Raw genomic sequence first — 14,151 nt, 5'->3', positions numbered from 1 at the left:
ACCTCTTTCCTCTTAGGGGTAAATTGTATTACTTGAAATAGCACCTGTTTTTAATAGCACTTTTAGGATCGCATAAATGTCCTTATAGCCAGACTTGATAAATAAATTCAATGTAGTATTTTCTCCCTTTTATGTACACACACACACACACACACACACACACACACACACACACACACACACTATGTATGGATATATGCATATGTATATAATATATGATTAATTATATTGAATGCCTTTGGCTATGTATGTATATGCATGCACATAACAGAGAGAGAAGCTACAAACCTCTTTGTTCATAATGACCAAGCAGATAGTACAAATATCCCCACTTTATGGATGAGGAAATGAAGGTTCTAAGATAAGTGACTTGCTTAAAGATACCGACCTAGTAAGTATTAGAGTATTTTGAATAAATTTTTGTTAATTATGTAATGTAAGATTGTTAATTAGGTACAGTTTTTTATTATTTTATTTTATTATTTAAGTACAGTATATTGTCATATAATTTAGAATTGCCATTTATTGAAAGGCAACTCCAAAAAGATAGGCACATGTAAACTCTCCACTATAAAAATAATTTTTTTAATTCATTTTTTAATTAATGTATTGTTATGGACTAGTAAATTTTTACCAGTGTTTCTTTTATATTTATTATATGGAGTTAGCAACATTTTTACTTTATATACTACATTTTGTATATCCTGATTTTTTATATTTTTTTTATATTCTACAGTTTTATATACAACATTATCTCTTTTGAGCCTCACAAAATCTCTGTCAAGTAGAGAGTATAATTGTTATTATCCTGGCCTAACACGGTTAGTGACAGAAGGAGAAAAGAAAGCAAGGTCTTATCTTTCCTTCACACATTGCTCCCTTTTTCTCAAAACCCTTTCTCCTACTAATATAATTCAAGATCTCCTGAAGTTCCTCAGTGTCCCACCCCCTATTTCTGTTTTTTTTTTTTTAATTTTAGGCAATGGGGTTAAATGCCCCAAGGTCACCCAGCTAGGCATTTAATAAGTGTTTAAATGTCAGTTACAATTACTTAAACATTTCTTCAGTGAGATCAGTATAGTCATCGAGCTTTGAGACTTTGTAGCCCTGCTCCCATACCCAGTCCACTGGCAAGTCTTATCAATTCTGCTACCATCACAACCTCTTTCCATTCTTTTCTCTGTATTCAAATAGATGTCACCCTGTTGGAGCATCTATAACTCTTAACTCGGACTAGAGCCTTCATGTTTGCCTTCCTCCAGGCCCTGCTTTGCACAGCTGCCATAAATCTGTTCCTAAATCGCATCTACCCTATCTCTCCTCTTCCTGCTTCCTCTTAAGTTAGTGGCTACCCTCATTTCCCTGTGTGACACCTTAGACCTCTCTCAGTTTTTCTCCATTCTGTCTTTCCAGACTGATTTTACATCATTCCTCTCACGGAATCTGGTCAAATCTCCTACCTTAACAGCGGAGAGCTCCATAACTTCCTTTCTCATTTCAGATCATGTCACCTTCTTCAAGAAATTTAACCCTGATCTTTAGTGATCACATATTTTGTTTTGCCCACTTGCTTATGAATTGATACATAATGTCCTTGAGAGCAGGTACAATAGCTGGTCCCACACCATCCACAAACCGAAAACATCTAGAGAACCATCCCACCTTCAGAGAAATCTTCAATTTGGACTCTTTCACTGGATGTTCTCCATTATAGAGAAAGAACATAGGCATACATATATGATGTGTGAACATATGTTGATAAGCATATATATCCCTGGGTTTGCTTTTATTTCTCCTTGAAGTTTCTGACATTAGATCATTAATCAGTTTTTTATTCTGTTGTCCTTTAATGAATATTGAATGATTTTGATGTATGAAATGTAAATGCCTTGTTTCAGAAGCATTTTATCAAATCAAAAAAGTTTTTTATAATTAATAAGCAATTAAACAGTGAAATTTTAAGTTTTCTTGGGGGATGCAGGAAGATGATGATCATTTTTATTAAAAGAATTATGCTAAAACAAGGACTCAAAGGACCTATCATGCAAGCAGAAATCATTCTTCCTCTACAATTATTTGCATATAGTATGGTATCTATAATCAATAATATTTTTTATATAGTTCTGAGAGTGAAAACCAAATTTGTTCCTTGGAGACAATGAAACCTTTTTGTTTTTAGTATTTTATTTTATTTTCAATTACATGTAAAGATAGTTTTCAACATTGATTGTTTTGTAAAATTTTTGAGTTCAATAGTTTTCTGCCACCCTCCCTTCCTTCCCTATGACTGATCATGAATAAAATTTGATATGGATTATATATGTATGATCTTATTTTAATGTATTACCATTTTAGTCATGTTGTGAAAGAAGAATTAGAACAAAAGGAGGAAAAAACCATGAGAAGGAAAAAAAATCACAAAACTAGTTTTTAAAAATGAAAATAGTGTGCTTTGGTGTACATTCAGACATCATAGTTTTATCCTCTGAATGTGTTTGGCTTTTTCTATCACAAGCCTTTTAAAATTATCTTAACCATGTAATCTTAATATTCTGTCTCTTATTTCTTCAGTTGGATCTTCTGTCTAGTTGGATCAGATATTGGAACAAATTTGGATACATTTCCAATAGACAGAAAATATATACAATCAGCTAGAAGAATCTCATACTTGGGCAGAATTTTCTGTTTTGGGCTTTTTTTTAAGACTATAAAGCTCAGTTATTAGGGGTTTTTTTTCCCCATTAATTGAATTTCAGTTAAAATTTTGAGTATACCACTTTATATTAGAATAATGAGAAGGCCATTAATATTGTTGCATTTTGAACAAGCTTAAAAAGTTGATCTGGGGGCAACTAGGTGACACAGTGCATAGAAGACTGGCCCTGGAACTGAGTTCAAATGTGGCCTCAGACACTTAATAATTACCTAACTGTGTGACCTCAGGCAAGTTACTTAATCCCATTGCCTTGCAAAAATGAAAAAAAAAATTGATTAGATACCAAATGCATGTTTGGATCAATGAGATATTTATATTTAATCTGAAGAAAAGCACAATGTTTTTCACATTTCTCTGTCACGTCCTGTGTACTTCTTGAATCACCTGAAAAATATGTGTACTTTAGCATCTAATTGATTAAAGAAATTAATTTAAATACTTATTCATTTAACAGATAATGATTTACAGTATTTTGTTATAATTGATGGAGAGGAAGCAAGCACTGCCTTTCTTTTTTCATCCTTTCCTCATCCACCTTTTTCTTATCCCCTTCCTCTCCTATTTCCCTTTTGGGTAAGATAGATTTCAGTTACCAATTGAATACACACACATACACACACACACACACACACACACACACACACACACACACACATTCCCTCATTGAATCATTTTAGATGTGAGTGGGATTTGAGTGTTGGCTAGCCCCATCCCCTCACACAAATCATTTTCTCTTCCATTGTAAAAGTTCTTTTTGTGCACCTTTTTTAAGTAGGATAATTTCCTCCATTCTTCCTTTCCTTCCTCTTTTTCTTAGGACATCCCTCTTTCTCAACTACCCATTTTTTTTACATCATCCCAACATAATCAGTTTACTCTAACCCCCTCTTTCTAGAATCTTTCTAATTGGCCTTATGATAAAGTTCTTAGAAGTTACATGTATCATCTAAAAGAGAAAGGAAAATATTTTAACCTTACTGTGTGATATCTCTTTCATGTTTGCTTTTTTATGTTTCTTTTGAGTTTTATATTTGAAAGTCAAATTTTCTATTCAATTATAGACTTTTCATCAGGAATGCTTAAAAGTCTTCTATTTTATTAAATATCCATTTTTTCCCCCCTTCAAAGTATTCTCCTTGGTTTTGCTGAGTAGATTATTCTTCCTTGTAGAACCTGTTCTTTTGTCTTTCTAAATTTGTTATTTTAATTCTATTTGTTATTCTCCTTCTTTAACTTTATATCTGCTTAATCTTATAGGACCTTAACTGTGACTTTATGGTAATTGAATGGTTTCTCTCTGCTTCTTGGAAGTATTTTCTCTTTGACCCAGGACTAGAATTTGGCTATAATATTTCTGGGAACATTTGAGTATCTCTTTTGGGTGATAATAGGTGGATCCTTTCTATTTCTGTTTTACCATCTGGTTCTAGGATATTGGGAGTTTTCCTTGATAATTGCTTGAATTATGATGTCTGGGCTTTTTTTTTTCTTGATCATAGATAGCCCTGCATGTAGTCAGTTCAATAATTCTTAAATTATCTCACCCCAATCTATTTTCATTCTCATAACTTTGTTTTATTGTTTTGATATTTCATGGAGTCATCAACTTCCACTTGTCCATTTCTGAGGAATTATTTTCTTCAATGAGTTTTTTAACCTCTTTTTCCATTTGGACAATTCTGTTTTCAAGGTGTTATTTTCTTTAGTATTTTTTTGCCACTTTTTACCAAGTTGTTAATTGTCTTTTTACAGTGTCTTCCTTTGTTCTCATTTCTTTACCTATCCTTTTCTTATTTGATTTTGAAAATCATTTTTTATCTCTTCTAGGAATTCTTGCTGGGCTTGTATCCAGTTTACTTTTTTTTTCCTTTAGAGGGTTTGCTTATAACTATTTTGACTTCATTGTCTTCTTCTGAATTTGTGTCTTGACTTTTCCTGTCATCATAGAAACTTTTTTTATGGTCAGGTTCTTTTTTGTGTGTGGTTTGTTCATTTTTCCATGTCATGTCTTCATTTTGAACTTTATTGTTAAATTTGGGCTCTTTTCCCAGGGAGTGGGGAGGGTAGGCAACTGTCTCATTGATTCAAGCTTTTTCTGTCATGTTGTTTTCAGACCTAGGAGTTTGGAAGTTTTGAATGCTTCCAAGATGGTGTGATCTGGGGAATGGTGTCATCAGTATTCTCCTTTTATACACTTAGGTCCATATTCAAGAAGGTTCCCTAATCCCTTTTGATTAAAAGTGATACTGCACCTCAGGGTCTCTACTTCCTCTTCACTAATAATGCCCTCAAACTCTGCCCCAGAAATGGGTATAGGCAGTGAAGTTGCCAAATTATGTCTGGTCCTTCAACCAGAGTCTCCTGTAATCTTTTCCAGACTAGCTGCCAGGTCCCTTAACCATCTCTGACTTGAGAGCTCCTAAAAACTGCTACTACTTCTGTCACCCCCATTTGGATCCACCATTGATATTTCATATACGTAGGCTTCACTCCCATGTCATCTAGCTCTCTTTCTGACTTCCTAAGTTGTCTTAGCCTGAAAGAATATCTTACTCTGACCTTTTGTTGACTCTATTACTCCAGAATTCATTTTAAGGAATTATTTTAAATTGGAGGAGAATGTTGGGGGAGAGATGAACACTTTCCCTACACCATCTTGGCTCCCTATCTTTTGTTTTCTACAATTTTAAAATGATGATCAACACTCAAATCCCACTCACATCTTGTTTGCTCCTAATGTCTTCATCAAGGATGCACTCAATGGATGTGTATGCATATATGCATACTTATAATTATACATACATATGTATTTGCACACCTATATATGCATAGATGTGTATATGTTTATGTATTTTTTATATATTATATATGACTCATAAGTATTTCCCTATATGATAGAGCTGGCCCATGTCATAGTAATTCATTTTTCTCAGTTCTTTGGGGGAGTGGGATAGTTTTTTTAAGTAGGTCTGACATTATTTTTCCTAGGATTGTTTTATCAGTATTGATGTTATAGTATGAATTGTTCTCCTGGTTCTGCTCACTTCACTCTGCATTGGGCCATACAAATCTTCCTGGGCCTTTCTGAAACTGCCTGTGTCTTAATTTCTTACAGTACAGTGTTTTCCATAACATTCATATACTTGAATTTGTGCAGCCATTCATTCTTCCATTGAAGGGCACTCCAAGAGCTTCTAGTTCTTTACAGCTGCAAAAAAAGAATGTCATAAATATGTTTTATATACAGGTCCTTTCCTACTTTCTTTGATCTCTCTTTAAGATACAGGGCTAGTAGTTGTATCACTAGATCAGAGTGTAATGCAGTTTGGTAACTTTGAGGGCATAATACGAAATTACCTTCTAGAATAGCTGTACTTCATTCAAATTCTGCTACCAATTAATTAAAATGCTGGTGTTCACATAACCTCTCCATCATTTGTCCTTTTCTTTTTCTTTTGGCCAGCTTGCCAGTTTGATTTATATGAGGGGCATTTCTCTAATGATGATATGAAGTTTTTTATTATATGACTGTAGACAATTCATATTTTTTCATTAAGAATTAACATTTTGGGGCGACTAGGTAGTGCAGTAGATAGAGCACTGGCCCTGGAGTCAGGAGTACCTGAGTTCAAATCCGACCTCAGACAAATTAATAATTACCTTCAGCAAGTCACTTAACCCCACTGCCTTGTAAAAACTTAAAAAAAAATTAACATTTCTTATATCCTTTGACCATTTATCAGTTGGGGATTGAGTATCTCTTATTCTTAAATACTTGGATTTGTTCAGTATCTACCTTGGAAAATTTACTTTTATCAGAGAAACTTGCTGCAAAGATTTTTTTTTCCCCATTAAAAAGTTCTTCTTTTTATTCTTAGCCCCATTGGATTTATTTGTGCAAAAACTCAAAAAATTTTATGTAAATAAAATTTTTTAATCTTTTCTATAGGGGCGGCTAGGTGGCGTAGTGGATAAAGCACCAGTGCCTTGGAGTCAGGAATACCTGGGTTCAAATCCGGCCTCACACACTTAATAATTACGTAGCTGTGTGGCCTTGGGCAAGCCACTTAACCCCATTTGCCTTGCCAAAACCTAAAAAAAAAAAAAAACAAATCTTTTCTATACCTTGCCAGGTCTTGAACTGTTCTTCTATCCATATACCCAATCCTTTTATGTCCGGATTATGTATCCATTTGGAGTTTATCTAGATATAAGTGGTGTGAAATGTTGGTTTGAAACTTTTTTTTTTTTTTTTTTTTTTTTTTTTTTTACCAATCTGCTTTCCAATTTTCTTAGCAGTTTTTGTCATATAATGAGTCCTTAACCCAGCAGTGTGGTCTTTGAGTTTCTGGATTTCTTTTCTTTTGTATGTTGGATACCTAATCTGTTCTACTGAGCAATCTCTCTATTTTTAATCTATTCCAGATTGTTTTGATGATTATAGCTTTATAGTATAGTTTGGGATCTGGTTAGGTAGACTTCCTTCTAGTGAACTTTTTTCTTTATTTCATTTGAGATTTTTTTATCTTTTTGTTCCTTCAGATGAATTTTATTTTCATTTTTCTAATTCTATTAAGCAATCCTTTTATAGGTTGATTGGTATGGCACTAAATTAATTAATTTAGTCATTATTGCCATCTTTATTGTATTAGTTTGATCTACTGATGAAAAATTTATATATGTATGTGTGTATACATATTTGCAAACATAATTATTATTACCTTAATTCTCTCTGTGTTTCCATAAGCAGCATTTTATATTGGTATTCATATAGTTCCTATTTGTGTCTTGGAAGGTAGATTACCCTGTATTTTATAAATTCCAAAATTATTGTAAATGAGTTTTTTTATCTACTTGCTGAGTTTGGTTAGTATTATGCAGAAATCTTGATGATTTGCATTTATTTATTTTCTGTTTTGTTATTAATATTTTCAGTTAATTTTATTTGATTCTCTAGGTTTTAAAGGTATGCCATCATTTCACTTGCAAAAAAGTGAGCTTTTTTTTCCTTCTTTCTGTATTTTGATCCTTTAATTATTTGGTTTTATTGCTGTGACTACCATTTATAGCAATATTAGAGTTAATGTTATTAGCAGTATTTTTGATGAGAGGAACATATTGTTAGTTGCAATAGATATTCTTGCTTTACCCCATATTAGACTCTAGTTTATCCTTGTTACATATAATGCTGACTTTAGTCCATTTATTCTTGTTTTTAAGAGTTTGAGACATAAATGATAATGTATTTTATGTTTCTGAATCTACTGGTTTTTTTCTATTTTTATTTTCATATCCAATTTATTGATTTACTCTTTCCTCTCTTGTTGATGAAAATGTTTTTAGATAAACATAAATTTTCCCTTAAAGACTGCTTTGGATGCATCCAAATATTTTAGAATGTTGTCTTTTATTAAATTATTATTATTATTTTATTAAATTATTAAATCAGTTCTCTGATTTGTTCTTTGTACTTTCTATTTTTTTAAATTGTTATTTAATCTTCAGTTAATTTTTAATTTTTTCTGCAGTGAGTCTTTATTGAATATGTATTTTTAAATTTCATAATGATCAGTAAAGGATGTATTCAATATTTCTGCTTTTCTATATTTGTTTTTGAGGTTTTTAAAAAGCAATATTTATTGATAACTTTTTTTTACATTGCCACATTTCTCACAGTCTCTTGTTCTTCATAGGGATCTAGCCATATAACCAATTTTGTATATATTAAAGAGTTTCTTCAATATTTCTTCATTTTGTACAATTTTTATAAAATATACTATTTTCATTTATAATCACCAGAGTTGTTTCATATCTAACTTTTCTAAAATTCTGTCCATGACTTTAACTGTTTTCTGTTTTTACTTTTTGGTTGTATTTGTTTGCTATTATAGTTTTTCATTCTTTTTCTCCTTTTAATTAATTTTTTTTCTTTAAGTATTTAGATGTCTGCCATTGAGGGACATATATTGATATTAAATTCATTGTCTGTGGTACCTTTCATTGAAATTTGATTTGCTTTTTCATCTCCTTTTTAAGCAAATCAGTTTTGCTGTTGCCTTTTCTGAGATCACCATGGCTACTCCTGCTTTGGTGAATTCAGCTAAAACATAACAGATTGCTCTCCAACTCCTACTTTTAATTCTTGTGAATCTTTGTTTCAAGTTTGTTTCTAGTAAAAAAAACTTATTGCTAGATTCTGTGTTTTAATCCATTCTGCTCTCCTCTCCCCTTTTTTGGGATAAATTCATCCCATTTGCAATTTTGATTATGACATGTGTTTCTCCTCATTCTAATCTCTTATATTTTTCCTCTCTTCACTCCCATCTTCCTTTTTTTATAAAGAGAGCAGAGAGTCTTAAAGATCAGTACTTTTACAATTGATATTAACATCATCTATTCACCTCTTTTGTTCTTCCCTTCAGAAAATCTCATTCATAGTATATCTTTTTTTCTTTTTAAACTCCTCTTTGCTTAATAATTACCTAGCTATGTGGCCTTGAACAAGCCACTTAATCCCATTGCCTTGCAAAAAAAACTCAAAAACCACTTCCCTTCATATACTCTACTATTTTTCAGGGTTTTTTGCTTATGACTAATTCTGTCCTATTATCTACTGTCCTTATTATTCTCCCTATTCCCTCACTGTTTTCCTATTGATTTATTATATTCTTTATGTGAGCATGCATGCATGCATGTTTGTATATTCTCTTTTTTTAGGGTGGTTTTTTTTTTTGTGAGGCAAATGGGGCTAAGTGGCTTGCCCAAGGCCATAGCTAGGTAATTATTAAGTGTCTGACACCGGATTTGAACCCAGATACTCCTGACTCCAGGACCAGTGCTTTATCCACTACACCACCTAGCCACCCCTATTCTGCTCTTCTTTAGCCAAATCAGACATAAATGAGGTTCTAGGTTCTGTAATCCCCATACATGTCATGACATCACTAACACTCACCAGTTCTGTTAAATGGGTTTCTTCCCACTCTGTTCCTTCATTATTTTTCTTTTATATATTCTCTCCCCACACTTTCTTTTCTTCTTTGAATGTCTTCAAAATAGTGCAAAAATCACTCTCAGGTCTTCCATATTATTTAACTTTCTCTGTGATTCCTGATGACTTTATATATATATCTTAGGGGATATTGCCCCTTAATTAGAAATTAGTCTATTTCAGGCATTAGCTCTTCAGTCAGACTTCCTATAAAGTTGCTAAAATAAGAGAGAACACATATGGAATATACCTTGAAATCAGGCTTTCCTTAACTTGGATGGCAGCAGTGAAAAAGATCTCTATGAATAAAAGGTATCTAAATGACTTTTCCACAATACATGTACTATGGTTTTTCCTCTTTGCTATTTTTTTTTGAGTCTATGTGGAAAATTGTATATTAAGAAGTACCTTGCCTATAGGCTAATTGACAAAATCATGACAGGATATCCCTTCCCCATGAATACTAGGAAGAAATAGAAAAACAGTTTTTATATTAATTGTCAAAGCAAACATATAAACCTCTCAGCAGGGCTTGAAAGTATATTGTCTTATTTGGAAAATGCTGATTTGTTAGTAAACATAGAAAATATACACGTATGCGTATGCATATATAAACTCACATTTATATAACAAAGTTGTGATCATGTTAGAATATTGAATATAACTATTTTTTCTATTTGTCCATTAATTTTATATATATATATATATATATATATATATATATTAATAAGAAAGAAATTTATCTTTGCAGGTAATTGTGGTAAATTATCAATTAATATTTATTGTGTCTAATAGAAATAAATCATGCTAATAAATATGTACAAACAAGATAATATACAATTTAGTTAAATGAAGGTGGTCTCGGAAGGATGACTTATTACAGAATATAGGACTTTGGTTGAGTTTTGAAGGAAGTTAGGAAGCAGAGCTAAGGAGGGAGGGCATTCTAAGCCCAAGGGAACAGCCAGTGAATCATGTTTAGAGTCAGAAGATGGGGTTTCATATAAGTGGAGTAAGAAGGCATTGTCAGGGTCATAGAGTACTTGGGAGTAAGGAATGAGAAGAATGAAAAGATTGGAGAATGACTGTAAAATTATTTTTCAAAAGTTGTTCATCCCTCTTTCTCAACTTCCATATCAGTCAGTTGCCGAGTCCTGTCATTTCCACTTCTGTAACATTTTTCATATGCTTCCCCTTCTTCTGACCAAACAACTTTTTAAAAAACGATTCCTCTTTAGTTCACATGATTCAAAAATTTTTTTTTAACTTTTTAGTCTTGTTATGCTAAGGAAAAATAGAGAATGCATGTCATCTTTCTTAAAGAAAATTAATTATTGTTCTGCCCATAATTGTTTTCCTAGTTCAGATTTGTTTTTTGGGTTTTTTTTTAAACTTTGCAGCAGTTAGAAGAAAAGAGTGAAGACCAAGAAGATAAAGAGTGTTTGAAACAAGCAATAACAGCTTTGCTTAATCTTCAGAGCAGTATGGAAAGAATATGTTCCAAAAGTCTTGCAAAACGGAGACTGAGGTAAACATTTCCATTTTTTCTCCTGCTTTCCACCCTGTGCTATAAATTCAGGGTTCCAAGTTTCCTCCTCAAGTAAACAATGAGGAAAATAGTTTTAGTGACAAGCTTGGTCATTGAGAGGAAGTGACATCAAAGCCAAGAGAATATGTTATTGTTTGAAAAAGCTTTCATATTTGTGTGTTTTCCCTGTGTACTCCCAGTCAGAACTCCTGAGAGCTAACTGGTGAGCACAAGGACAGGCAGAGCTTTCCTTTTAGGTAGAAATTTCTTCAATGCTTCATTGTTTTGTCAAAGTTAACACTCATAGCATCTTTTTAAAAATAAATTTTAGCACTCAAAATCCAGAATCAATTTCTATTTTTCCCATTTCTTCAAGATATGTTATATTTCTGCAAAAAAAAATCTGTGCTGTATGTATTGTCAAATATTAATCAAAGACTTATTATAGTCACTTTTTTATCAGCTAAGATTGAAATAATTCTGAAATACAATATATTGAAAGAAAAATAGTAATTTTCTTTGTGTTGTCTTAATTATAAATCTTAATAATTCTGCAGTACTAACCTTTTTGGGAATAATCAACTGTAATCTTAATTCATGGGGACTCTATCAATATAACTTTTTAAAATATAAAGATTCACTTACTGGTCCCTTTTTTCAATATGTGTGCTATGAGTTATGTTCCTCTATGTACTAATGATGCTTTCCTTTTTCCCAGCGAATCTGCATGTCGATTTTATAGCCAACAGATGAAGGGGAAACAACTAGCAATAAAGAAAATGAATGAGATTCAGAAGAATATTGATGGCTGGGAGGGAAAAGACATTGGACAGTGTTGCAATGAATTTATCATGGAAGGAACTCTCACGCGTGTAGGTGCCAAACATGAGAGACACATATTTCTCTTTGATGGTCTGATGATTTGTTGTAAATCAAATCATGGTCAGCCAAGACTTCCTGGTGCTAGCAATGCTGAGTATCGTCTCAAAGAGAAGTTCTTTATGCGCAAGGTACAAATCAATGATAAAGATGACACGAATGAATATAAACATGCCTTTGAGATCATCTTAAAAGATGAAAATAGTGTTATATTTTCTGCCAAGTCAGCCGAGGAGAAAAACAACTGGATGGCAGCCCTGATCTCACTACAGTACCGTAGTACTCTGGAAAGGATGCTGGATGTGACGATGCTGCAGGAGGAGAAGGAGGAGCAGATGAGGCTTCCTAGTTCTGATCTCTATCGATTCGCAGAACCAGACTCTGAAGAAAACATAGTCTTTGAAGAAAACATGCAGCCCAAATCTGGAATTCCAATCATCAAAGCAGGAACTGTTATCAAACTTATAGAGAGACTCACCTACCATATGTATGCTGGTAAGTAACCCAAAGCAGCTCATTGCTTTGATCTTCCTCTTTGAGACCACTATTCCTAAAATAAGAAAATACATGACCTCATGATTTCAAAATTTTTTGTTGTTCGGTTATCTGTGATTATCCTTTCATAGCACTATACTTGTAAAATAACAGTACCTTTTAAAAGGGTCATGTTTCACAGTTTTCAGATTGTTTTCACATTTCATAGATGGTATCCATATATATTGAAAATTAGAAAGCAGAAGCTTAGGGAAATGATACTTTTCCTCATCTTGACAGAATGAATAAGTAGCAAAGCTCAGACTGTTTTGTTTAATCTTTCTTCATTTGTATTATTTCAAAAAAAGATGTTTCAATGTATTTTAACATGAATTAATGTATATGGCATTTTCATTAAGGAAATTGCAATGATACAACAGATATGTGTTGGGAAAAAGGTGTTTGTTATTTTTTGTCCTTTAAATCTAGAAAATTTTTAAAAATTTATATTTTTAATATTCTGTTTATTATATTAAAATCTTTAGTTTTCTAAGCACTGCACTATGAAGACTGATATTTTGCAAATACAAGTAATATTATATTTAATAGTGTTTTCTATAATAGTGATCATTAACCACATTAAAACAAGTGATGAAATACAATAGAGAAATTGAAAATTTTACTAAATTTAAAGATGAAATACAATAGAGAAATTGAAAATTTTACTAAATTTAAAGATTTTGAAATCAAAATAAAATCTGACTTAAATTAATGGGGTTTAGGAACTTTCTGGGACTATTGTTTAAACATGTCACTCTCCCACAAAGCAAGAGAACCTCAAATACTTATTTAAAGATTTTGCTTTTTTTTTTACTACCACCAGTTGCTGTTAGTTCTTACAAATATGCTTGTTTCTTAGGTTGACAGAGGCATGTAGAATGTCTTTGAACAAAAATTTCCCAGGTTTTTAGTCTCTCTGAGTTCTTTCACAAAATTTTACTCATTTGAATTAACTTTTCATTTGTAAAATTGGATCTTCATAGTTATTTGATACTATTGTTTTCTTTATTACATTTTTAAAATTGCCTACCTATATAAAAAAGTACTTGTAGGTGACCTCTCTGAAAGCATATAAATTGGTTAAGATAGTAGAAGCTGGATTTTAGAACTAGAAAGGAAGCTTAGAGGTCACATTTTTAATGATTACCAAGCACCATAAAATATTTTATTTCCTAATTAATCAATTTCATGTGTCTTTAAGATGAATAACGTAGCAATGACCTAGATAGTAATTTTTAAAAATAATTTTTATTTGTTTTTTGAATATATTGTGTCAAGTTGTTTTCCCTCAATAGATTTGTTGTATTTATTATGCTCCACAAAAATTAAGATCAGTTTGAATTCCCAAGTGTTGTTTATGAAGTCAGATGAACTGCGTTCAAAGCCTGACTTTGCCAATTACCAGCTATATGACCTTGGGCAAATTACTTAATCTCAGGAACTGAATTTCTTCATTTGTCTAAGACGAGATGGTTGAACTAGAAAATTTATTTTTTCTGCTGT

The 14,151-nt window shown here is 32.1% G+C and overlaps 1 protein-coding gene and 1 long non-coding RNA gene across 4 annotated transcripts in view; one reads left to right on the top strand and one right to left on the bottom strand.

Annotated features, from left to right (window-relative positions):
- SOS1 (SOS Ras/Rac guanine nucleotide exchange factor 1) overlaps positions 1-14,151 on the top strand; it is a 180,315-nt gene that overhangs the window by 106,784 nt on the left and 59,380 nt on the right. For both annotated transcript variants that reach the window (XM_074204280.1, XM_074204271.1), the window contains exons 9-10: positions 11,108-11,235; positions 11,954-12,609. In XM_074204280.1, coding sequence (XP_074060381.1) covers positions 11,108-11,235; positions 11,954-12,609 — 784 coding nt within the window. The remainder of the gene's footprint in view (positions 1-11,107; positions 11,236-11,953; positions 12,610-14,151) is intronic.
- The window catches only part of LOC141500821 (uncharacterized), a 34,119-nt gene continuing 22,977 nt past the window's right edge, over positions 3,010-14,151 (bottom strand). Inside the window, exons 2-3 of one of the 2 annotated variants that reach the window (XR_012472048.1) lie at positions 9,672-9,925; positions 3,010-5,924 (exon numbers count right to left, since the gene is read on the bottom strand). This is a non-coding gene — a long non-coding RNA (uncharacterized LOC141500821). The remainder of the gene's footprint in view (positions 5,925-9,671; positions 9,926-14,151) is intronic. The other variant, XR_012472050.1, reaches the window with a different exon arrangement.

Source organism: Macrotis lagotis, chromosome 1 (assembly GCF_037893015.1).
Source record: "Macrotis lagotis isolate mMagLag1 chromosome 1, bilby.v1.9.chrom.fasta, whole genome shotgun sequence".
Taxonomy (NCBI): domain Eukaryota; kingdom Metazoa; phylum Chordata; class Mammalia; order Peramelemorphia; family Peramelidae; genus Macrotis; species Macrotis lagotis.
The sequence above is the reverse complement of the archived record's forward strand: the minus strand, read 5'-3'. Positions and strand labels throughout refer to the sequence as shown.